Consider the following 27388-nt stretch of genomic DNA (forward strand, 5'->3'; position numbering starts at 1 on the left):
TGTGTGTGTGTGTGTGTGTGTGTGTGTGTGTGTGTGTGTGTGTGTGTGTGTGTGTGTGTGCGTGCGTGCGTGTGCGTGTGTGTGTGTGTGTGTGTGTGTGTGTGTGTGTGTGTGTGTGTGAACTTATTCCTGGGTCAAATCTTCCATGTTTCAACTCTGTACTGATAATCCTGAAATCTTTGCACATCTCTCTGCTACTACACCAGATGTCAATGAAGGCTCCAAATCAGTACATCAGTTAAATGTTTTTCCCCACCCCTTGGATAGACAAAGATTTAGCTCCAAAAATAGCAGCAAACCATCTATGCACAAAACTATGAAGAAATGGTCTTATATTATTGTTTCCTATCACAAGCAACAACTATATATCTGTTATCATATTTAAAATATATATATTTATGGTTTAGGTTGTCATGTCCCCTTAGAGTGTAACTAGTGATAATGTGAGAATAATCAGGGATGAATGAGCCAGAAACAGAGTGTTTTCTGATTCTGATTATTCCAGGTGACGACCAGAGACAGAGACTAATGTCTATGAAAAAACACTGGTTTAACAAGATTCAGACTTCAGTAATGAACCTGGATTTATATTTAGTTAGAACACTGGTTAGAGATCAAATAAGGGGGTTCACATATGAGTACTTCAACAGATTAGCTCCAGACTCAGACAATTAACCATGTTAGTTCACATTATTAAGGAGTCTTCATAGTGTTCATTAATGAACCAGACCTCTGTAAGCTTGAATTTAAATGTTAGTTCATGTTATTAAGATGTCCTCAACAGGAATTTACTGTATGAACCAGAAATGTTTTCTTATCCCGATGTTTCCAGTGGTGACTACCTGCGACAGAGACCAGAGTGTCCAACACCCAGCTATGTGTCTAGTGACTTGACTATGGAACAACTTCCAGAATCCAGTAATGAACCTGGACCCTCAGACTCAAAGTAAGATCATCAGAAGACTCAATGTTAATAGAAACATCTTAGATTTAGTTATAACCCATAGAGCATTAAGTGTTACTTAGTGAAAATGTAAGAATCTGTCTTAGAGTGTAACTTAGTGAAAATGTGAGAATCTGTCTTAATGTAACTTTGCGATAATGTAAGAATAATCAAGGATGTATGAGCCAGAAACAAACTTGTTTCTTATTCTGATGATTCCAGAGATGACGACCAGAGACAGAGACTAAGGAAGAGACGCTGCATGGAAGAACATGAACCTGGACCCTCACACTCAAAGTATGATCATTCATCAGAAAACTCAATGCTAATAGAATCCTCTTAGATTTAATTATAACCCATAGAGTACTAAGTGTTACTTAGTGAAAATATAAGAATCTTTCTTAGTGTAACTTAGTGATAATGTGAGATCTGTCTTAGAGTGTAACTTAGTGATGATAATAATCAGGGATGTATGAGCCAGAAACAGACTGTTTTCTGATTCTGATGATTCCAGAGGTAACGACCAGAGACAGAGACTAATGAAGAGGCGTTACATGGAAGAAGATGAACCTGGACCCTCACAACCTGGACCCTCACACTCAAAGTAAGATCACTCATCAGAAAACACAATGTTGTGATAGAATATATTTATTTAATTAGAACCCTAGTTAGAGGGCTCATATACATGTACTTTAATTCTGTTAAATTCTGTTCTGGCGCAATGTCGTACACAACATCGCCTCTCATTGAAAAAGAATTACTAGTGGTCGTCTGAAATGACCATAATGCCAGTTGAACTAGTCTTGCCTACAGTCTTGTTTATATTCCATCTCAGAGAAAGCAAAATTTGTGAATTTCCAGTAGCACTTTAGGTGAGTATGTGGCCCATAGTATGTGTGAGTATGTGCCCATCCCTCGTTACTAGCTTCACTCACCATACTGAGCCATCATTATGTTATGCATGTCAGTCATAACTGTACCTATAAGTAAGGTCCTGTGTGTGTGTGTGTGTGTGTGTGTGTGTGTGTGTGTGTGTGTGTGTGTGTGTGTGTGTGTGTGTGTGTGTGTGTGTGTGTGTGTGTGTGTGTGTGTGTGTGTGTGTGTGTGTGTGTGTGTGTGTACAAACATTCCTGGGTCAAACCTTCCATGTTTCAACTCTGTACTGATAGTCCTGAAATCTTTGCATATCTCTCTGCTAATACACCACATGTTGTTGTTGTCAATGAAGGCTCCAAATCAGTAAATCAGTTAAAACTAAATTCCCACCCCCGGATAAAGACAAAGATTTAGCTCCAAAAATAGCAGCAAACCATCTATGCACAAAACTATGAAGAAATGGTCTTATATTATTGTTTCTTATCACAAGCAACAACTATATATCTGTTATAATATTTAAAATATATATATTTATGGTTTAGGTTTTCTTGCCCCTTAGAGCTCAAGTGTAACTAGTGATAATGTATGATCAAAGTATGATCATTCATCAGAAAACTAAATGCTAATAGAATCCTCTTAGATTGAATTATAACCCATAGAGTACTAAGTGTTACTTAGTGAAAATATAAGAATTTGTCTAGAGTGTGACTTGGTGAAAATGTAAGAATTAAGCAATATTACACGAGAGGGTGTGCTTTACCGTCATTATTGGCACGCCTGTGATGCGGTCAGGAACGAGGCGAAGCCGAGTTCCGCCGCGATCACAGAAGTGACAATAATGTAAGGTAAAGCACACCCTCGAGTGTAATATTGCGATTATACAACAGTTACCAACAAAACACATCCAAATGTATTCATATTGTGGGGCAATTCATAATAAAAAAAAATCGCTTATCCGTTTCCCTGTAAAGAGAAGAGTTTATTTGACTGAGACAAAATAGTCCCTGTAGCAGAGCAGCACTCTGAGTCATCGTCTCATCAACACAGCTGATTCCAGTAGGCTATATGCTCCGTCGTACGATCGTGTTACGTGGCCAAAATAACTGATCTACAAGCTCACAACGCGTCAAGATGGCGATGCGTTGTGAACTTGTAGATCGGCTATTTTTGCCGTGCGATACCTTCGTACGATAAAGTATAACTTTTTCCAGTTATTCCTTTTATTATAGGATTTTAGGCGATTTAGTGTGCTCTCTTCTAACCATTGATCAACCGTAAGTCCACCAAATAAGTCAAAATTAACAACATAGTCCATTTTGCGTAGCTGTTTGTTCTCCGGTGGCGGCGGTGGGTACTGTCTGTTTGTTTACCTACCGTGGGACAGCGTGACTTCACAGCACAGCTGTGCGATATATGGTCTAATCAGGTGCGGACTGCAGTGCGGAGTGATTTATTAATGTGATTAGGCCCGTGCTATGATGCTGGTTTGAAGCACGGCTAGAAAGCTATTTCAGCCAATCAGATTGCTTGGTCGGAACTACCTGTTGTATAATCTGTCTTAGTGTAACTTAGTGATAATGTGAGATCTGTCTTAGAGTGTAACTTAGTGATGATAATAATCAGGGATGTATGAGCCTCAAAGTATGACTCAAAGTATGATCATTCATCAGAAAACTCAATGTTAATAGAATCCTCTTAGATTTAATTATAACCCGTAGAGCACTAAGTATTACTTAGTGAAAATATAAGAATCTGTCTTAGAGTGTGACTTGGTGAAAATGTAAGAATCTGTCTTATTAGAGTATAACTTAGTGATAATGTGAGAATAATCAGGGATGTATGAGCCAGAAAAAGACTGTTTTCTGATTCTGATGATTCCAGAGGTAACGACCAGAGACTAATGAAGAGACGTTATATGGAAGAAGATGAACCTGGACCCTCGCAACCTGGACCCTCACACTCAAAGTAAGATCACTCATCAGAAAACACAATGATGTGATAGAATATATTTATTTGGTTAGAACCCTAGTAGGGATGGTCAACCGGTAACCGTTAACCATTAAGAAATTGGCAACCGGTTAACACTAACGGCTAATGGCAAACCGTTAAAAAAATATATATATTTTGAAGGGCCAAGTCTACACCCGCAACCACATACTAACGCTAGTAAACACAAAATGAAGAGTACAAGGAGTGGAATGTGAAGTCAGCCGTCTACACAGAGTATGCCTGACAGACACACAGCAAACAACCTGGCAGCCAAACTAAATGATGCGGTGGAGTTTTGGGGACTCCACCGCATCGAAGCTGCGACACGTTGTGAGCTTGTAGATCGGCTATTTTCAGAGCGCAACACCCGAGCACAACCAAACTTTAAACTTTTTGGGAACACATTTCCTTAACGGTTAATGATCAATTAATCGGTAAGGCCTAACGGTAACCCGTTAAGAAAATGTCTCCATTTGGCCATCCCTAAACCCTAGTTAGAGGGCTCATATACATCCTCCTATCCTCCTATAATCCTCCTATAATTCTAGTAACCTCTGTGGCCTTGGTGCGTGCCCGTTTCTCCTCACTGGCTGGAGCACTTGATCTGATTTTGCACACAGCCATTGACCATTACCATCTGAACACAACTGCGAAGCCCCTTTTTCAATTTCAACAAATCTCCGCTTATTAATAGCGTGTATGTGTCATACAATGGGACATCACACTGCGCAGGGTTGTCACGTTTGCGGGTTTCGCGCAAGAAACAAGCAGCATGGTCTGTACTTTCGCCTGCGGCCCTACAAGCAACAAGGTCTATGAAAAGAAGGCCAAACGAAGCGCCTTCACACATATACATTGCCTCCTGGAAAACAAGCTCACAACGCGTCCCCACACCCACCTGCACTTTCACAACCAACGCCAAAAACACTCTACCACCAATATTGCCCCTAAACCGCTTACAATAGGCGAACATGGCAACACCGAGCCACATTCCATTCACTGCGTTCCGTTCAGCGCAGCACACCAACAGCACAACACAACCACTTCACAGACACGATGACATCAGTTACGTGCGTTTACACAGAAAACATTCTTACGGATCTCTCTCTGTGTGTGTGTGTGTGTGTGTGTGTGTGTGTGTGTGTGTGTGTGTGTGTGTGTGTGTGTGTGTGTGTGTGTGTGTGTGTGTGTGTGCTCGTGCGCGCGACGGAACCCGGGGGTTCCGCGGCGGGGGGAGGGGGGGGGTTGCCCGTGGGGAGGGGTGACCTCGACGGGCGCCATGACGGGACCCGCGGGGGGGAGGAGGGGGGGCGCCACGACGGGACGCACGGGGGGGGGGGGGGGACCGCACAACAGGACGTGCAATAACCCCAAGTTTGCAACTACTTTCGCCTGCGCCCTTCACTGGGTATGGTCTAGTGTACTTTAGTTCTGTTAAATTCTGTTCTGGCGCGATGTCATACACAACATCGCCTCTCATTGAAAATGAATTACTGGTGGTCGTCTGAAATGACCATAATGCCACTGTTGCCCACAGCCTGTACTAAATATCTAGGGTCCAGTTGAACTAGTCTTGCCTATAGTCTTGTTTATATTCCATCTCAGAGAAAGCAACATTTGTGAATTTCCAATAGCATTTTAGGTGAGTATGTTGTATATTACAACTTAACGAGTACTCAACTAGTGTGTTACCTGTTCCCATCCCTAGTTACTAGCTTCACTCACCATACTGAGCCATCATTATGTTGTGCATGTCACAACTGTACCTATAAGTAAGGTATTGTGTCTGTGTCTCCACAGAAGGAAGAAGAGGAGTACCTGTGACCTGACTGAGGAGCCGTCCAGGTGTGCAGTTCTGACAGATCCGGTTCCATATCCCATCATTGTACAAAGTAAAGCCTAATTTATACTTCATTGTATAACAGTTGCTCACCGAAATAATAGATTTTCAACTAGGCTGTTTTTGTTTGAAAATCAGTTATTTTAATCACAAACTAATTACTCAAACTAATAAACTTCAAAGACTAAAACAGATTTTTACCAAAAAGTGTAATTTAAGCAGTTTAAGACTATTTTTGTTTGTTCAGACTCAGACAGTGATTTATTCAGTGGTGGAAAATAACTAAGTACACTTACTCAAGTACTGTACTTAAAGAGATATTTCACTTTTTTTTTTTATTGTCATTTTATTGTCTACTCAGGCTTTTGGGAGCACCCCGGACCGTTTTTAAGTTGCTTGATTCAGTATTTAGATATTTGGAGTTTGAAGTTATAATGGGTTTATATAGGAAGGGGGCGTGTCTGATAAAAATGAATATCAAATATCTAAAAACGGAATCAAGCAACTTAAAAACGGTCTGGGGGCAAGTTTTCTTTTTAAGTGAAATATCCCTTTAAGTGTAATTTCAAGATACTTTATTTGAGTATTTCCATTTATTGATACTTTATACTTCTACTCCACTATATCTCAGAGGCAAATATTGTACTTTTTACTCCACTACATTTATTTGACAGCTTTAGTTACTTTCCAGATTTAGATTAATAATAATGAATCTAATTCTGAATACAAAAATCTTCAAAATAGCAGATCTATAAGCTCAAAATGCGTCACATCGCAACACGTTGTCAGATTGTAGATCGTCTATTTTCAAATAGCCAAAAGATAACATATGGCTTATATCATTAATGATCAATATTTATAGTCCAATAACATTATATATATGATTCTGAAATGGGACATTATACATAATGAGTACTTTTACTACTTTAAATATATTTTGATGTTAATACTTTTACACTTTGACTTAAGTAGGATTTTAAATGCAATACTTTTACTTGTAACAAAGTATTTTTTACATTGTGGTATTGTTACTTTACTTTACTTAAGTCCAAAATCGAGTACTTCTTCCACCACTGGATTTATTTGTATTTCATCCTGTTTTTACTTTGTAAAGCTACAGTATGATTGAACGTGTGTTTAACATTCATGAACTGTTCTGTTACAGTGGATGTCACTCTGCCGGAGGTTGTAAAGACATATATGATCAGTCTGATAAAGAGGTTAGAAGAAGGTCAGAGAGAAGACATCACTGGCCCAGGGACTGGAACCTCCTTCAACCGTATCTACACAATGATTAACATCACAGAGGGATACACTGAAGGGGTTAACACGCAACATGAGGTGTGGCAGCTTGAGAAAGCATCCAAGATGGAGACGACCCTCCTTGACCAGCCAATCATGTGTTCTGACATCTTCAGTCCCTTACCAGGCAGACCAAACCAACGCATTCGAACGGTTCTGACAATGGGCATTGCCGGGATTGGAAAAACATTCTCTGTGTACAAGTTCATTCTGGACTGGGCGCAGCGAATGGCCAATCAACACATTGATCTCCTGATTCCGATGTCATTCCGGGAGCTGAACGAGGTCAGAGATCAGCAGCACAGTCTTCTCACACTGATCCATGCTTTCCATCCAACATTAAAGATTTTCACAGCAGAGCAGCTTGCTGCCTGTAAGACTGTGTTCATCTTTGATGGTCTGGATCAAAGCAGAATGTCAATGTCCTTCTACAAGAATGACATTGTTTCTGACGTCACTGTGACATCATCAGTGGGCGTGCTGTTGACAAATCTCATCAGAGGGCATCTTCTCCCGTCAGCTCTCCTCTGGATAACTACCAGACATGCAGCAGCCAATCAGATCCCTCCTGAATGTTTGGACAGGATGACAGAAGTACGAGGGTTCACAGACACCCAGAAGGAGGAGTTCTTCAGGAATAGATTCAGTGATGAGAAGCTGGCCAGCAGAATCATCTCACACATCAACACATCAAGGAGCCTCCACATCATGTGTCACATCCCACTCTTCTGTTGGCCGATTGCTGTTGTTCTGGAGGACATGTTGAGCACAGACAAGACAGGAAAGCTGTCCAACGCCCTGACCGAGATGCTCTGCCACTTCCTGTTGGTACAGACAAGGAGGAAGAAGCAGAAGTATGGCAATGAGAAGCAGCTCATGGGGAGTGATTGGGAAGTTATTCTGAAGCTGGGCAGGCTGGCGTTTGACCATCTGGAGAAAGGTAGAATCATCTTCTACCAAGAAGACCTGGAAGAGTGTGGTCTTGATTTGACAGAAGCCGTGCTGTACTCAGGATTGTGCACAGAGATCTTCAAAACAGATAGTGTGCTCTTCCAGAGAAAGGTCTACACCTTTGTTCATCTGACCATCCAGGAGTTTCTGGCTGCAGTCTACCTTTTCCACTGTTTCACACGGAAGAAGATGAAGATACTGAAGTCATTCTTGGGAGAAGATGAAGATGATGGTGCACTGGAAGAAGATGAAGATAGTCCCATGTCCCTGGATGACTTCCTAATCAAAGCCATACTTAAAGCCCAGAAGAGTAGAAACGGCCACCTGGACCTCCTCGTCCGCTTCCTTCATGGCCTCTCACTGCCGTCCAATCAGAGTCTGTTAGGAGGCCTGCTGGATCAGACAAAGAACAGTCCAGAGATCATCCAGAGAGCCATCAAGAGAGCCATCAAGTGCCATCAAGAGATGGACACTGATGACGATGTCTCTGATGAAAGATGTTTCAACATCTACTGCTGTTTGATTGAGCTGGGGGTCGACTCAGTACAGGAGGCAATTCAACAGTTCCTGATGTCAGACAACAGAGCAGAGAAGGAACTCTCTGAGCCTTGCAGACACACATCCCATAGCATGGAGTAAGTATGACAATATGAAATCACAAAACAGTTGTTGGTGGGAATTGGGTTCCAGAGTGCTGGTATCATCCATATGCCATTTTAAGTTCATGAGTGTATTAGTCTGTCAGATTAGCAGTGGACACTCACCCACCCATTGTGAGCCGACCACATGAATGCTGAATCAGGTTTGATGCACCTGTCTTATGGCCATCATATGTGTACAATGCATCAAGATTCAAGAAATGTAAGATTAGTATTGTTACATCTTATTCACAAGTACATGAGAGTAAATCATTTTGTGTTGGCTCCTCAACTTTGTAGCAACAATAGAATTACAATAATAGCAGCAACAATGAACAATAACAAATAATAAAAAGAATAGCAGCAATAGTAAGAAAGAATAAAACAGTATGTACAGTACATTGGTCATACATTGGCCTCACTGTGTGTGTGTGTGTGTGTGTGTGTGTGTGTGTGTGTGTGTGTGTGTGTGTGTGTGTGTGTGTGTGTGTGTGTGTGTGTGTGTGTGTGTGTGTGTGTGTGCATGCGTTTCTAGACTCTCCTCTGGTAAGGTTGATCATCACCATGCAGCAGGGACATTGTGAGTAAAACCATCTCCTCTACAGAATAATATAATCATAGTATAATCAGTATGAACATAAAGAAAAATACTGATTGTTTCCTGAATGCTTTCTCTTTCAGACGACATGTCCAGAGAGCTCACAGACAAAACAGACCACCACTTCTCCAGAGAGCTCACAGACCACTTCTCGAGAGCTCACAGACAAAACAGACTTCAGAGAGGGTGCGGACAGACCAGACAAACAACATTCGCAGGTAACTCATCCTATAGATTTAGATGTATTATGAGTCTTGTTGTTTCTATTGAACCAAACACTGTGATCGTAAATGATGAAATTGATGCATGTGGCAATTGTCGTAATGAAGTCAATGGATTATATCTTTTTTAAATGTTGTTTTTTTGTGTAGGCCTATGTTTTACAGTTTCAAGTTCCACGGCTCAGGGCGTTATCGTCTGTTAAAGTTGCGGTTGGGACCAAGAGGGGACGCTGAAGTGAGCTATAGGCCCCTGAGTCCTCAGGAGTCTATCTGCCTGCCACACTGTGACATCACACCCGGTAAAATAATAATAATCTCCTAAATAAAATCTGAAGGTTTCATTGAGACATAATGCTACCAAACAATATGTTCACATGATGGCTCTCTGTGTTGTGGTTTTTCCCTCTGTGGGTTTTTTTCTAGTCCCATTCCTGAGATCCGCACAGATGACTTTGGCCTCCCTCACTCTTTAATATCTGCTCACCCATTCCATACCAATATGCTTCCAACTACTGCTTTATTAGTGGAGCAGATAACAGGGATGATTTTTTTATCCAAATCTGCTCAATGGCCATTTGAAAATCTTTCAAAAATGTATACAAATATTCTATTCAGGTGTCAGCTTCTTCATGACAGCACAGAGACACAGCGTCCAGGGCTTCCTTGTGTTGCTAATGGAATCTTATTCTTTTGTGACAAGGACTCTGCTGTCTGCTCAGCTCAGTGTTGTTGCCGTCATTTCGAAGAAATTAAGCTTCACCATTTATTTTGAATCTTACTGGTTACTGTCCTGTTGGGCAGGTTTCTCAGAAAGGGTAATACATTACTTGAGTGAGGAAGAATGTAATTAATTCACTACTTTTATTTATTGTACTGACTGCTTAAAACATACTCCCATATATTCTGATGCTCCTTCTTGAATTGTAAGTAAGTAATGTCAGAGTGGATTATTGTCTGTATCAGCTGAGCAACGAGGGTGTCTTTCCCCTTTTCAATGTGTATTACATCACTACAATTAATACACTTGTGTCAAAACAAATCAACTTTGGAAGGCCACATTCGATTTTGAGTAGAATTTTACAAACACACCAAATGTCATAAATGTCATAAAATATTGACGTTATCTGCTACACTATGGAAGATTTGCCAGTACAAGATGAGCTCAATCTGCACTTTGAGGCTCATTAAATGATTTGTATCCATGTAGAATCGAATATGCTAGATACATTTAAACTACCTATGTCTTCTATTTTCTGTCTGTCTGTCTGTCTGTCTGTCTGTCTGTCTGTCTGTCTGTCTGTCTGTCTGTCTGTCTGTCTGTCTGTCTGTCTGTCTGTCTGTCTGTCTGTCTGTCTGTCTGTCTGTCTGTCTGTCTGTCTGTCTGTCTGTCTGTCTATCTGTCTGTCTGATACATTGTCTGTTCAGACATGTAGTCAGTCCAGTCTGTCAGTCAGTTTTATTATTTATATTAATTGTTACTGAAAACAATGCATTAATCTTCCCCCAGAGGACCATCCAGACGCAAGCCCGAGTCAGACAAACATGTTGTTTTCCATGCGGGAAAAGTTCATTGCTGGAGTGTCGCAGTCCGTGATCTACGGTCTGATTGACAAACTGTTTGGTGTGACAGTTCTCAACGATGGAGAGATGGAGGAAATCAGAGCAGAGAAAACAAAACGAGATCAAGCGCGGAAATTAATCGACATGGTGCGAGGGAAAGGGAACGATGCATCTTCAAAGATGATCGTTGCACTTTATCAAAACGATCCCTCGCTTTACAACGAACTGGGCTTACCCAAACGTTGATTTGTCATTTATAGAACCCTTTTATTTGGACATTTGAAAAAAGAATTGGCCATTGTTTTTTGCATTTTTGACAGCGATAGTGGATAGAGACAGAAACTGCTGAGAGAGTAGGGATATGAGGCCGGGAATCAAAACAAGGACTCATTGATCAGAGAATGCTGTTAAATCTTTTTACAGTTACATTTATGATGGTTGAACTCAGGGACACAGCATTGAATGCTGGGTTTTACGCCAGTTATCAATTGTGATTATAGTAAAAGCTTTGTCATTCAGTTTAAATATTGGCTATTGCTGATCAGAAATGATTTTCTTTTCTTACTAGGAGTCAGCCACTGTTATGAGCAGAGCTAGATAGCATAGTGGAATAACAAACAATTATTTATTCCATAACTTTTGTATCTCAGGACGGAAAATCTTTAATGTTGAATGTAGGTATGTATTTTTTTCCACGGTGTCAGCTCACAGCTGCAGCCTATTCCAATGATTAGTATAATAATGATGCAGTATGGGGTAGGTAGCCGAGCGGTGCGGTGACTGAGCGTTGGTTTCGTCAAGCTTGGCTGGGGAGGCACTGCGGGTATGCAAACATTTATGAATGCAACGATTTTGTAAGTTATTGATTGAATATATATATTATTGTCTCCGCCAGGCCGTAAGGCATGGCGAGAGAGTATGTTTTACCCCCTGTCCGTCCGTGTGTGTGTGTGTGTGTGTGTGTGTGTGTCCGTCCGTCCGTCCGTCCGTGTGTCCGTCTGTGAACAGCTAATCTCCCGCACCGTTGGCTTGATCGCAGCGAAACTTTGCACACACACTCCCTGGATGCCAATTCAGAACCTCTGCCCCAAATGTTTCACATGGGCCTGTTATAGCGCCACCAGGAGGCCGATTTGTGCAAAACATATATTTTGACAGTACTCCTTCAGATTTGATCCAAACATCAAGCAAATCAGTACACAGTATCTCTATAGTCATGTGATCAACACGGATCTGTCCAATTTTCCATATTCCATCCTGATTGGTTAAGATTGCCTTCCAAAGTTTGCAGGATTGGTTTGTTTTAAACAAAATGCCTCAAATCATGAACACAGCATGCGATTTCCTTGAAATTTTGCACGCACATTCCCACTAGGCCGAGGAAGAAATGGCACCCTTTTCACATTGGCCTATTATAGCGCCACCAGGAGGCCACAATAACCTACCTAACCTGGCGGAGACCTGTGCTCCGAGGAGCACTTTTTCTAGTTATTATTTTCATTTTAACTTGCATGGTACTGCTGTATATTGTATTAAAGTAATGGGGGATTGTATTTATTTATGTAAGGTTTGCAACGACTGTGAGCTGCGCTGCTGATGGTATGTTCAATGGACCATAGTAGCAGGTATGCGCATGCCATGGCAACATAGTAATTCTAATATTTCAGGAGGATTGATATTGAAACTGATATTTAACACTGAACTTTACAGATTGCCGAGGTGTTGCGTCTGCCGCTGCCCTTACTGTTAATTGTCCCTGAAGTTATGCTTTTGTACTTTTGTGTTTTTGATTTATTGTATTTTGTGTCCGGCTGCTTCCCACATAATTGTTCAGTTTATGATCACTGAAAGAAGGGTATTTATTTACATGACATCAGCAGCCTGTAGTCAGTGTATAGGCTGCTATGGATTCAACTTGGTGTGCGCCAACTGGGTTTTGTGTGTAGTAGTGTTGTGTATAACAACAGGTTTACTGTATTGCCCAGGGTCCCTGTGATCAGTATATTGTGCCCTGCTATATTTTAATATTATTCCATTCTGTCTATTGCTCTCCTAAACCATTTAAAAAAAAATAGAGATCAGTACAATTGTACTATGATTTTATACACTCGGTGTTTGTCACTCATTTGACAACCTGACTGAGGAAACCTTATTGTGTTCCCCTTAACTCAAAGCCAAATTAAAGGGTGGCGAAGTCTAACATTCACTGTGTTACAAATGTTTATAAATTGGTAATGGATATAGGAGCTATGTTATAAATGTATTGTTGACTGTTTATTACAAAAGATGCAGCTCTCTGCTTTAACGGTATTTTTTGTCATTTGTAGTCATCTGTAGGTTTGGTTGGCGCAATAACTTAAATACTTGATCATCCAAAATAGCCTCGATCCCCACAGACTTACAGTGCACAGAGAAACGGGTCTCAAAGTCAGACATTATTTTAGCAAAGTGGATGCTGCCAACACTGTAATTTTACCGTCTATCTAATGTTTAATACTATTGCAACAGTGATTTGGTCATGGAATCAAACCTACCATTATCTGTTTACTAATTAAAATAGTAAAATCAACACAAAGTTGACATTTTTATCAAAAGGAAAACTGCTTGACAGTACTGTAGATACAGTATTCCAGTTCATGATGCACTACATTGTTTGGAAGGAAGGGTGAGCTAGCATGTTGTTCCTGTTGAACCTCCTAACTACTTGTGATGATACTATTTGACGCTCATCAGTCCAGCGGTTTTAGGGTGGCCCTTAATTGGGGCAGTAAGCATAGGTTTGTTAGAGTCATTTGTCTGTTTCCAGTTCTGTTTTAGTTTTTTGACCATACATGTCTTCATTTAGGGCTCTGACAGATTGGGTAAGAGAAGACTTTCAAGGATAAAGCATGAGTGTCACCTGTACTGGAAATGAAGTGAATGTTTAATACTGTAGTGATGTACAGGGACCAGGGTAATTGTTCCCGTCTAGACATGTTCAGGAGGTTTTGGTCATGGTTAGATATGTCACAAAACTTGACAGCTGAATAATGTGTTGCAGAGACCCGCTCAATGCAATTGCAAAGAGCAGAAGTGCGTTTCAAGCGAGCTAAAACCAGAGGTGTCAGATCAGATGTGTTGACAATCTTTGAATAAGTGACCAGTGTAATTGCTTCAACCAGGCTAAGAGGTATTGAAGAGAGGGGGAAGGTGGTGTTACCTTGAGCCTGTGTGGTCATTGGCCATCGGGTGTATGTTGCCAGGGCAGGGTGCTCCTCAGGGGTGCAGGGGTTCCATTGTCTAGCGTGACTGTCTCAGTCATAGTTATAATCAGGTCTAGCTATAAACACTTTCAATTAATTTTTGTTAATCCATTATTTATTGTGATGTCCATGTCAAATGACAGACTAAAATAAACTAAATAAATGTCTGCTTGTGTGATCATGTCTGGTCAAATATCACCCCCAAACTCATCTGACAAAGATCTTTTATTTCTTTACAGGAACTGGTTAAACACCAGAGAGGTTAGACTGTTTCATATGAACCACGTCTGAAAAGGAAACTACTGTAATATCTATTCTACAGTTGAATTACAATCAAAGAGAAACAAGAAAAATAGAATACATATTTCAATTATTATTTATCTCCTAACAAGCATACAAAAATACTTTGTTTGTATCGTAAACTTCAAGTAATCTACATAAATAAAGTAATCCCAGGGATTGTTTTACTGCAGTCAAATGGAAGCCATACCGGCATTAAAATTACAATGATCAAAAGGTTCACATTTCCTACACACAGACCAAATCTAAACCAGTTAGATTGAAACCACTTACAGTAGATCAATAGCAGTCAGAAATATGTTTGATCTACATAAAATCTGGATCCACCTAATATATCTCATATCAGTGAAACTGTTCTCTTGGTGATCCAACCCTAAATAACCGTGACCTGACTGAAAAGTACTTCATTGCTGGCTGTGGTAGCCACTAAAGCTTAAAGCTGCAATCTGTAACTTATTTTAATAAACAAAACGTTATTTTAGACAATCTGTATGTATGGTAGAATATATTAAAACAAAACATGGCTAGTACATCTACAGTGGTTGGAGGTGGGTGGTCTCCCTGGTGTCAGGTGACACCTACTGGTTAACAAGTAGTACTGCCTGAATAAACCAGCCTACTGCAGGGGTGGCAACCTTTTTGACATGAAGTGGCATTTTTTTATTTTCTTGATAGTCAGTGTGCCGAATCAACATTACGTTTAATTATGACACCACATCAAAATGTAGTAATATTTTGATTGTCCATATACAAAACAACCTTATTTTTTTCCCTTCTTCTTAAAAGGATCCCTGATCAATAGGCCTTAATACATTATAATTGCCCTCTATAAAAAAAGTTAAAACACCTTAAATGTTTTATATATTTTAGAAACGCAAGTTGATGATGTCATTTGCCCATGTGTGGTCTAGCCCTATGGAATTTATGGAATGTATGTGAAAAAAAAAACATATTTAAAATATTGATTTGATGCTCATATTAACCTAAGAAGTAATAAGTTGTTTTTTATTTTCACATGCATTCCATACATTAAAAAACTGTGGCCGCGCACAACCTGCGTTTAACAGCGGCCAGCCAACTTTTGGTGAGAGCGCGCCCTCAATGGCCATTTAAAAGTGAGTAATCCCGTGGGAGCGAGATTTCTCAGATGCCGACTATTCTGTGCTGGGATTCAATCCCATGACCTTGTGGTCTGAAGTCAAGAGCTCTGCCAAGTGAGCTATACCCAAGCACACTAAGCTCTGTACATTGACATTACATGAACGTGATGGGTCATTCCCCCAAATTAATTAAAGGAATTTAGCTCATGCACTTTACAAGTGGGCTTATTGTTAGCAACAGCCAAGAACAGAGGAGTCTATGCCTGTTACAGCACTAGACCCCAGGGAGACAGATTGCTCACATGCTGATTTTCCATTTCCAGGATTCGATCACATGACCTTGTTGTTCAGAGTCAAGAGCTATTCCGACAGAGCTATTCAGACATAAGAAACATTGTACATTGACATTCCATGAACGTGATGGTCATTACCCCCAAATAATTAAAGGCACTTGGAAGTGGTTTGAAATGAGTTGAAATTCTAATCAGATTTCTGAACACTCGTACGCCGAAGCTTGATTCATACTTTGTCATATAACGGTGTCGCTTGTCGAAAATATCAGATCTACTGTACACGCATCAGTATTGACGTATATAGTATACTTTTCTTTGGTTAAATATTTATAATCTAAAAAATGTTTTACGATTATGTAATAATTGGGACAGGCCTAGTACTCACCACAACCCACCACAGTAGGCTGTATAAGTTATTCAGGTCAGCTGGTTATGGTACAAATAGTGAAAACCCAGCTCCAAACACATTAACTTTCTTGTTTTTAACAGGGTTACATGCTGATATACAGTATCCTCACCCTGGCTCTAATTTGGGGACAACATAAACCAGATTCTTCTTCTTCTACTTTGGTGTTTTATGGCAGTTAGCATCCGTAATTGTTGCATTACCACCACCTACTGGAATATATCTGTTTGTACTTTTTTCCCTTTAAATGTCCATTGCCATCGACAATGCATTGGGCGCTTAAAGTTAAATATTTTAAAAACTACAAATTATTTAAACCCCATTCAAACTTTAAAATGTTCATCTTACTGTGGACATGTTTGCCGGAACATGAATATTTGAAATGTTTTACAGTTTTAGAAATATACTCCTTTAAAAGTTCAAACATGTATAATGGAGGTCGATGACAGGTTTGGCACCTAAAAAAACCACTTTCACCTAGAAACTCCATTCACACTTTTTATTATTCATATTACTGTGGACACAAATGCTTGAACTTTTTACTTTAAAATGTTTTGTAGTTTTTGAGATATTTAACTTTAAGCGCCCAATGCATTGTCAATGGCAAGGGACATTTAAAGGTGAACCTTGCTGTTCCTTCATACTTTAGCCTATAAACTTGATTCACAATTGAAAAATTCCACCTTACTTAAGCGCCCAATGCATTGTCAATGGCCATTTAAAAGTGAAAAAGGTTAGTAATCCCGTGGGAGCCAGATTGCTCAGATGCCGACTATCCTGTGTTGGGATTCAATCCCATGACCTTGTGGTCTGAAGTCAAGAGCTCTTCCAACTGAGCTACACCCAAGCACACTGAGCTCTGTACATTGACATTACATGAACGTGATGGGTCATTCCCCCAAAAGTATACTTATCTTTGGTTAAATATTTATAATAAAAAAAAATTAGACGATTATGTAATAATTGTGACAGGCCTAGTACTCACCACAACTCACCACAGTAGGCTGTATAAGTTACTCAGGTCAGCTGGTTATGGTACAAATACTGAGTGAAAACCCAGCTCCAAACACATTAACTTTCTTGTTTTTAACAGGGTTACATGCTGATATACAGTATCCTCACCCTGGCTCTAATTTGGGGACAACATAGAGTACAGAAGTCCTGACATCACTCGTTCATCCCCTGGTTCGTAAAGTAATTTCTCTATGGAGAATAACATTGGGTCATCTTAGAATCGTTAGAAGAATTGTGGTCCAAAAATAAACAAACTGTCTTGGCGATATTGTCAGGGAGGAGGCTCTGTATCGTTTATGATAGTCAGTCACTTATATTTGATACAGTCTGTTTCTGGCGAAAATTTTACTAATTCGGCGGAAGTAACATTATCGTTTTCTCACCGTCAGTTGATGCTTCATATCCATAAGAGTCAAACCGCCGGGATGTTTTGTTTATTTTTGGAACACAGTTCTTATTTGACGCCATATTAAAGACGTCTATGGGAATTCAGAACGGGGGTGGAAACTTCTTCTTCTTCTACTTTGGTGTTTTATGGCAGTTACTGTAGCATCCGTAATTGTTGCATTACCACCACCTACTGGAATATATCTGCAACCCTGTCACAGTGCAAACTAAAAGTGTTCCCATTCCCAAATCCCAACCTGTCCATTCTATGTTGCAGACCCATTTGTCTGCTGTGAATCCCTCTCTCAGTAAATTGTCCAAATCCTCTCCGCTGCGCTGACATCCAACACGTCCAGGGATCTCCTTGCTGCATCTAGAATCATCTTAATTCTTTCTGAATTGCCTTGTATCTCCACCGCACAATTAATGACCATGGTAATAAATGCCAAGAATCTTTTCCTGTCCGTGCAGATACCCTTCTCAGCTCCTTCCCTCTTTCTATCTTTATTGTCTCCGCCAGGCCGAAAGGCATGGCGAGAGAGTATGTTTTACCCCCTGTCCGTCCGTCTGTGTGTCCGTCCGTCCGTGTGTCCATCTGTCTGTGAACAGCTAATCTCCGGCACCGTTGGCCCGGTCGCTTCGAAACTGTGCACACACACTCCCTGGATGCCAATTCAGAACCTCTGCCCCCATTTTTTTACATGGCCCTGTTATAGCGCCACCAGGAGGCCAATTGGTGCAAAACCCATTTTTGGATATTACTCCTACAGATGTTATCCAAACATCACGCAAATCAGTACACAGTATCTCTATAGTCATGTGATCAACAAGGATCTGTCTGATTTTCCATATTCCATCCTGATTGGCTAAGGTTGGCTTCCAAAGTTTGCAGGATTGGTCCGTTTTGAACTAAATGCCTCAAATCATGAACGCAGCATGCAATTTCCGTGAAATTTCACACGTACATTCCCACAAGGCCGAGGAAGAAATGCCACTTGAAAATGTTCAAATCAGCCTCATTGTGGCCGATTTGCGTTTTTAACTATAACTGCACCGATCTGCGTGAAACTTTGCACGCATACTTCCTAGAGGCCAAGGAAAAACATCTGCCCTGCATTTTTCACATTAGCCTTTTATAGCGCCACCAGGAGGCCGACTTCTGTAAAACCCATTTTTTGAGATTAAGCCTTCAGATTTTATCCAAATTTCACGCAAATCGGTACACATGATCTAATAGTCATGTGATCAAGATGGATCTGTTTGATTTTTCATATTCCATCCTGATTGGCTAACATTGACATCTAAAGTTTGCAGGAGTGGCCCGTTTTCAACAAAATGCCGCAAATCATGAACGCAGCGTCCGATTGCGGTGGAACTTTGCACGCACATTCGCACTACGTTGAAGAACAAACGCCACCCTTTTAACATTGCCCTATTATAATAATAATAATAATAATAATAATAAACTTTATTTGTATAGCACCTTTCATGACATGAAATGCAGCTCAAAGTGCTTTACAGAGCAAGAATACAATTACAGTTAGAACCAATTCAACAATAAAGCAAACAAAAATAAAATAAAATAAAATAAAAGCAGTAAAATGCAGTAAAATGCAGTGGCCCTCGCCACTACACAACTACAACACAAATGGATATAACTTAAATGTAGTGACCACTGTCCTCTACAACACAGCTAAAGAATATAGCGCCACCAGGAGGCCGATTTCTTTTTTATATTACTCATTTTGTCCAAACATCATGCAAATCAGTACACATTATCTCTATAGTCAAGTGATCAAGATGGTTCCATCCTATTTTTTATATTCCATCCTGATTGGCGAATTCCAAACATTGCTGACCGACAATAACCGAGGAGCACTTTTTCTAGTTTTCTTTTTCTTTTCATATCGTCTTGTATCATCATTCTCAATATCACTGACAACTGAATAGCTGAATTTACACTGTTTTCACCTGTTTCTCCCACTCTCAGACTTCCTGCTCTTTTAGTCCCACTCCTTCTCAGAATCTGGTAGAATCTACTGTTGATTGACACCTGGCTCCCCAATGTCCATGAGCTTGGTATAAGTGTAACATGTACAATGCATTAGTATGGATACTATCGGGCCCTGCTGTTTAGCCAAGTGATTAGTGCTGATGCCAGTGATGTGAGAGCCCAGTGTTCAGATCTCCATCTGCACGCTTGTCTTTTTGTATCCGCCAGGCCTAAAGGCATTAGCCTGGTAAACCCTCCCTCCGGAAATCTCATTTCTATTTGATTCCTGGAGTGAGTCTGGCATGAACCGCCTCTCTGCAATATTGGCTGTGTATGCCAAACGGCCGAGCCTATCAGCGTCGTCGCTCATTGTTCTGTGATTGACAGCTTACGTTGGCCAATCAGGTGGCGAGTTCGAGTGAGTCCAAAACACGAACGGCAGCCATCTTTTTCTTGTGCGGCCAATTCTCCGCTATTTTTTTACTTCAAAAAGCTCTCTAACTTCTATTTTGAGGCACGGAATTTACTTATAAGATATCGTTTGGATAGAATTTAGTTGTTTAACTTCATATATGTGGTCAATTAATCATGACAAAGCCACCATTCTATCCGAATAAGGCAACCCATCTTGGGTATGGCTGTCTCAAAAGTCCCGTCGCGTCACATTAAGACTGGTGAACTGCTGATTGGCTGAAGGGGAAAAATTATCATTGGCTGAAGGGGTTGTCAGTCAACGGTATTACTCCCGCCCAACTCCAGCACAGCCAATATTGCAGAAAGGCGGATCAGGCCAGACTCACTCCAGGAATCAAATAGAAATGAGATTTCCGGAGGGAGGGTTTACCAGGCTATAAAGGCATGGCGAGAGAGTATGTTTTGCACCCTGTCCGTCCGTCCGTCCGTCGTGTATGTGTGTGTCCGTCCGTGTGTGTGTCCGTCTGTGAACAGGTAATCTCCGGCACCGTTGGCTTGATCGCAACGAAACTGTGCATACACACTCCCTGGATGCCAATTCAGAACCTTTGCCCCAGATTTTTCACATGGGCCTGTTATAGCACCACCAGGAGGCCGCTTTTTGCAAAACACATTCTTTGACAGTACTCCTACAGATTTTGCCCAAACGTCACGTGAATCGGTACACAGTATCTCTATAGTCATTACACAAAACAAGTCTTTCAGATTCTGCAAATTCCATCCTGATTGGCTAAAAATGGCTTCCAAAGTTTGCAGGAATGCTCCGTTTTGAACAAAATGCCTCAAATCATGAACACAGCTTGCAATTTCCGTGAGATTTTGCACGCACATTCCCACTATGCCGAGGAAGAAATGCCACTTGAACATTTTCAAATCAGCCCCATGGTGGCGCTATAACATGCCGATTACTGTTTTTACCTATAACTGCACCGATCAGTGTAAAACTTTGCCCTGCATTTTCACATCTGCCTTTTATAGCGCCACAAGGAGGCCGACTAATATAAAACAGATTTTTTGATATTACTCCTTGACATTTTATCCAAATTTCACGCAAATCGGTAGACATGATCTCTATAGTCATGTGATCAAGACGGATCTGTTAGATTTTTCATATTCCATCCTGATTGGCTAAGATTGACATCTAAAGTTTGCAGGAGTGGCCCGTTTTGAACAAAATGTTGCAAATCATGAACGCAGCGTCCGATTGTGGGGAAACTTCGCACGCACATTTGCACTACGTTGACGAACAAATGCCACCCTTTCAACATTGTCCTATTATAGCGCCACCAGGAGGCCAACTTATATAAAACTTTTTTTTTTTATATTACTCCTTCAGATTTTATCCAAACATCACGCAAATCGGTACACATGATCTCTACAGTCAACTGATCAAGACGGATCCGTCCAATCCGCCTGATTTTTCACATTCCAGCCTGATTGGAGAATTCCAAACATTGCTGCCCCACACTATCCTACCTGACCTGGCGGAGACCTGTGCTCCGGGGAGCACTTTTTCTAGTTGTTTGATGCTCTCGAGGTAGAGTTCAAACACCACTCAATACTTAAATGAAATACATATATTTGAAATATAATTCATTTGTCAAATCAAATCAATTTTTCTTTCCTCTCTTTCATCCTCTTTTTGTTTCTAACTGTATGTCTCTCACTCATTTGTGATAATTATTTTTTTTACTGTTTGTCAGAAACCATGCTGGACGGTTTTCGCCCCTGTCGGTCTGTCTGTCCGTGTGTCTGTGAGCAGCTCATCATTGGACCAATCGGCGTGAAAGTATGACCACACATTCCCAGGAGGCCAAGGAAGAACCTCCACCACAAAAATCGGCCTAATGGTGACCCTATAACAGCCAGCGTCACATTTTGGCCTATAACTCTTGAACCGTTGCCGTAGGTCGTAAACGCCACATTATGAGCTTGTAGATTGCATGTTTTTGAAGAATGTTTGCCTATTTTTGCAGAATGTTCTTCTATTATTACATGCCAAAAATAGGGATGCTAGGGTTCATGTGGTTAGTTAAAGGTAGGGTTAGTGATATTTTTTGGTTAAAACATAAAAAATAAAAATAAAGGTTAAAGCATTATATTCTGATAGTAGTCATTATAGAGTGTTTGTTCAGTAACAGGAGTCTCCCTGTCTCTCCAGCTCTTTGATAAGCAGAAAGTACTTTTATTTTATATTTTCAGGTATAGGTGACAAAATGTCAGCCAATCAGGAGAGAGTACCTATTTTTCAGCTTCATTTTTATAGTGTTCCAGTTCCAATTTTGTCTGATCATTTCTTTGTGTCATCACTTCCAATTTCACTTGTTTAATCTGGATCCTGTCTGAGTTTTCTATTCTGATTGGATCAAATTGGTATCCTGACCTGAAAATGCATTGACTGTTTAATAAAGAGCTGGAGAGACATGGAGACTCCTGTTACTGAACAAACACTCTATAGCAATGAGTACTAACAGAATATAGAACTATTTAACACTTATTTCAACCCCCAAAAATCACCTACCCTAACTTTAAAGGATCTACACCATGAATTTAAAAAATAATAATGATATTTAATATCATATTGCTTATGTCCCTCAAACGTTTTTCAATAGGTTTGAGCCTCAGATATACTCATTCCAACTAACTTTTCACCTGCAATACCACATTGTCCTGTATGGCACGGGGCACTATTGAAACAGTTTGTATGCATGTTATCTCCTGGTTGTGTGTGGAAAAAGTGTTTAAAAAAAACGGGAGGGATTTTACCCTGACGTGACGTCACGTCAGGGTGCAAATCAGTTTGGCCTGTTTTGAGACCACGCTTGAGTGTTCAAACTGGGGTATTTTTGGGGATAGAAGAGAGGTAGGGGAGACCAAAAACACACAAAAAAGAAGAAAAAGTTCAAATTCATGGTGTAGTCCCTTTAAGAGGAAAATTATTCAATTCATGGCAGTCATACAAAAAGGTTGTAAATAACTAAATACGTAATACTGAATGTAATGGGGTTATTCCATGCCTTCTAATAGGTACAGTAGGTTCCACATAGCTCTTAAGCAGCCAAGGGACACAATTCTATTTTTAATTCTATCTTGCCAGCTGATATGATTGTTGCTACATGTGTTGTGTTGCGCTATGACAACACCATTGTTGCACTCAGTCAGTAGTACTAGTCTGGGACTCTGATTCGTTTGTATTTTGATACAGTATAGTCTGTGATACGTATTTTTGGCGTCTTTGGATGAATTAGTATGCTACTTTATAGTGTCATTTTATGCTTGATAACCATATGAGTAAAATAAAATGCTTTGAGTAAACACAAAACAAATCTTTAATTATGACCCAGGGTGACATCATGAATTCAGTAATCAATGCTATAGCATTAGGTTATTATGTTACAAAAGTCATACTACTATGTTCTTGAAAAATAAAAAATAAAGTCTGTTAAACAGAGGCTGCTATGTTGTAAAAAGTAAAATAAAATACATTATACAGTGTACTATGACATCTGCAAAATAATAATATGCTCTAGGAAGAAAATAATATTATATCATCATATCAAAAATGAAAAGATAAACAGCACTAATAACGGCATTTCTTCCCTGTAGATCTTTGTTGATGATGCCAGTCTTGCCCAAATATGGAGGGAAGGTGGGACGATGGATCTGAGATTATGAATTCACAAAATGTGAAAACTATTCACCCAAAAAAAACACAAAATGTGAAAAATTTAGTCAAGGTAGTCGAGGACTTCAAAAAGGTGGCCGGACTGCTTCGACGAAACAGGATCTCAAGGTCCCGAGGGCACTTGCCTGGAATGCCTTGCATGGGATGAGGAGAGTGTGGATATCTGACATGGAAGATGACTAAGGTATGGGGGACGAGACATTGACGCTCACAGTACAGCAGGAAAAGGCCCTGGATGGCGTCCACACAAGAATGCTACATATGACACTTAATTATATCACATGGGTGGACCACATCAGACACGTGGACCTCTGAGGGCTGGGGCACTGATGGCTAACTGGTTTAGGCGTGTATCACATAGGCTTTGATGCCCGACAGTGTGTCATGGGTTTGATTCCCGGACAGTGGATTTGCTGCATGTCACCCCCCAACACCAGTGGGTTTTTTACCGATATATTTTATGTCATAGAACAAAACGTGAAAATGTGTTAAAATAACCACAGACCTTTTTTTCAGACATTTTATCAAAAGAAACAGACTTTGAGAGCGCAAACTGCAAACTTGTTTCCAGGTTTTGGGACTACAAACTTTGCCACTTTATTACATTCCCATAAAACAGGCAGCGGTGTAAAGTAATTAAGTTCATTTACTCAGGTACTGTACTTAAGTACAATTGTGAGGTATTTTTGGGCGGTGAAACCGCCCCTATAAGTGAGATTTGGAAAAATGTACAAATATCTTGGGCAGTGAAACCGCCCCTAAAAGTGAGGTTTGGAAATTTGTACAATTATCCTGCGCTGTGATTGGCCAATCACAATCTATTCAGGACTGTGATTGGCCAGTGTCACATGACACATGTGCATAGCCCTATATAAGCAACCATAACTTAAAAAAAAACCACACATTTGTTTTTTTTTAAGTTATGGTTTTGTCCATCATAAAGAGTGTTTCAATAAATGTATTTATCTTTTGTACATGATTGATCGACTCCATTCAGTATTGTGATTAGCTACTTTGTGGTTAGCTAGGAAGACACCGCCCACTTCACACAGGGTGTGATTTTTATTTACTTAAATGGAGTATTTCCAATTTCAATGCTTTTACTTCAACTCTACTGTACATCGTAAAATATTGTACTTTTCTGCATTGAAAACTTGAGTTACTAGTTACTTTGCAGATTTAGATTATTATTACTAAACATACATCAACCACTTCAGCCCTATATACATTTTGGTCATTTGAAAATAACCGAGCTACAATCTCACAATGCGTCGCAAATGCGACACATTGTGAGCTTGTAGATCGGCTATTTTCAAAAGATTTGAAAAGTTGTGAAATGGGACATTATGCTTAATGAGTACTTTCAACTTTTGGTACTTTAAGTACATTTTGATACCAATACTGTTGTACTTGCATTGAATTGAATTCCGGACTTTTACTTGTAACAGAGTATTTTTACATTGCAATATTGATACTTTTACTTAGGTAAAACATTTTAGTACTTTTTCCGCCACTGAAAACAGGTGGACACTTCTCTCTCTTAAGTTTCAGCCATTCATTATGATTCAATTACATGCCAACTTGATGTATGATTCATGGCTACGTGGGTCAGTTTACCAGTATTTATACTGTATGAGTGAACTAAGATGAACCCTGTGAACCATCTCATGAGGCATATTTCAAGTTTTTGCCAACATTATATGAATTTTGTGGCTTTGATTCAGTGGGTGTGGTGACTGCCTGTCCGTCTCTCAGTCCACCTGTCTGTCCATTTGTCCTTGTCAGCAAGTGGTATGTCCAAGTACTGATCAATGGCTGTTTTGGTCAGCTCATGTTTTATCTCAAGTCATAAAGGACGATCAAGGACAATATGAAAAAGGAATTATCGGATATTCATAGCTTGATGTTGAAATGAGCAGTGTAAATCATAGCTACTACATGGTAGTGTCCTCAAAACTAACCTTTTACCTTGCAGTAGCAGGTCAGTGGCCGTGTTTATTAATAAAGGATCAGGTAATGTGTACGAGGGCTATCCTAACTAAGACTATAAATATAGCCCCTTGAGATTTCTGGAGAGAAACATGAGACTGCCTTACACCTCACCCCATATATCTCTATCTTCATCTTGCGTAGTGGACATTGACAGCACCCATCCCTGGGCCTGACACTGCCTTGGATGGGACCAGGTTGCGGTAGAGGTTGCAGACTCCTCATGAGAAGGCAGTGAGACCGAGCATAGAGGAATGTGGCACAAGGTTCTTAAAAAAATATATATATATATATATATTTGGGCATTGATGCCTTTATTTGACAGGACAGTTAGGCTGACAGGAAATGGGGAGAGAGATCGGGGGGGGGGGGGGGGGGGTAACATGCAGCAAAGGTCGCCGAGATTGGGAGTCGAACCCGCGACACGCTGTCATGCTGGATTACCAGCCTAGGTGCCCAGACGGTTACGCCAACTGTCCGGGCCGGGCACAGGGTTCTTTACGTAGCATGCATGACCTTTCAGTCTTCAGGTCTGAGCTCACCTTTTGCCTGTGTTTTTGGTCAATTGTGTGACCTTTGCTTAAACTTTGCTCACACAATTTTGACACCTTTTGCAACCTCTGCGCTTCTACAATCCTAATCCAATAGTATCAAATTTAACAGTCGCCTAAAATAATCATGCCGTCTGTCGTCCTTCTTTGTCACTCTCTCTGGTCTGCTTCTAGATATTTGGACTCTTAGGTGTCTCTAAATCAACGTAGTTTTTCCTCCTTGCACCCCGTACAGTATACACTCCAGCAGTGTGTTTAAAATACAGTTGCCCTGAGCCAGTCTATATTACCATTTATTGATTGTAGTCAAACATCCTATTAAAAACGTGAACATTCTCAACGATTTTGGTGTTCTTTCCACTGTTCATTCCAAGAATGTGATATTCAATGGATTATTTGTGGATTATTTGTGGAATCCATAAATATCACAAATCTCTGTCTGTCTGTCTGTCTGTCTGTCTGTCTGTGTCTGTCTGTCCTTCACATAGCTCCAGAACTGTTCATCCGACCAACTGCACACTTGGCGGGTATATTGCTGAATGGAGAGGACCCAACGAAGTACAGTGTCGAGGGTGACGTCGATCGGATGAGCGGTCCTCCAGGACAGCCCCGGACTGCTCTGAATCAAAGGGCCACCTAAAATTATCACACAATTTTTCAGGCTCTCCCAGGTCTTTTTAAAAGGAGAAAAGAAACAAAGTGGCCAATGTGACGTTGGTGTTTCGCTACTGATGGTGATTCTGGCTAGTACTGGGTCTCTGATTCTTTAATAAGGATCTGTGGTGATAAGTAAAAATGCTCAAAAAGTCAGCTCTTAGTGTGTGTCTCTGTGTGTGTCTCTGTGTGTGTCTCTGTGTATGTGTGTGTGTGTGTGTGTGTGTGTGTGTGTGTGTGTGTGTGTGTGTGTGTGTGTGTGTGTGTGTGTGTGTGTGTGTTGCGACTGTGTGTGTGTGTGTGTGTGTGTGTGTGTGTGTGTGTGTGTGTGTGTGTGTGTGTGTGTGTGTGTGTGTGTGTGTGTGTGTGTGTTGTGTTGCGA

The 27388-nt window shown here is 40.4% G+C and overlaps 1 protein-coding gene across 5 annotated transcripts in view; it reads left to right on the forward strand.

Moving 5' to 3' along the window:
* The window catches only part of LOC308081623 (protein NLRC3-like), a 33318-nt gene extending 8644 nt beyond the window's left edge, over window positions 1-24674 (forward strand). For 3 of the 5 annotated variants that reach the window (XM_080457982.1, XM_080457984.1, XM_080457983.1), the window contains exons 3-12: window positions 833-946; window positions 1166-1240; window positions 1458-1547; window positions 3701-3784; window positions 5609-5700; window positions 6814-8536; window positions 9075-9119; window positions 9221-9355; window positions 9509-9657; window positions 10866-14492. In XM_080457982.1, coding sequence (XP_080314108.1) covers window positions 897-946; window positions 1166-1240; window positions 1458-1547; window positions 3701-3784; window positions 5609-5700; window positions 6814-8536; window positions 9075-9119; window positions 9221-9355; window positions 9509-9657; window positions 10866-11164 — 2742 coding nt within the window. In that variant the 5' untranslated portion in view covers window positions 833-896 and the 3' untranslated portion in view covers window positions 11165-14492. Of the gene's footprint in view, window positions 1-832; window positions 947-1165; window positions 1241-1457; window positions 1548-3700; window positions 3785-5608; window positions 5701-6813; window positions 8537-9074; window positions 9120-9220; window positions 9356-9508; window positions 9658-10865; window positions 14493-21463; window positions 21665-21830; window positions 22033-23733 lie in introns of those variants that run through there. The other 2 variants (XR_013932879.1, XR_013932880.1) reach the window with 2 other exon arrangements.
* The last annotated feature ends 2714 nt before the right edge of the window (window positions 24675-27388 follow it).

The sequence above is a fragment of the Gymnoscopelus braueri genome, assembly GCF_963280865.1.
Source record: "Gymnoscopelus braueri genome assembly, contig: SCAFFOLD_192, whole genome shotgun sequence".
NCBI lineage: Eukaryota > Metazoa > Chordata > Actinopteri > Myctophiformes > Myctophidae > Gymnoscopelus > Gymnoscopelus braueri.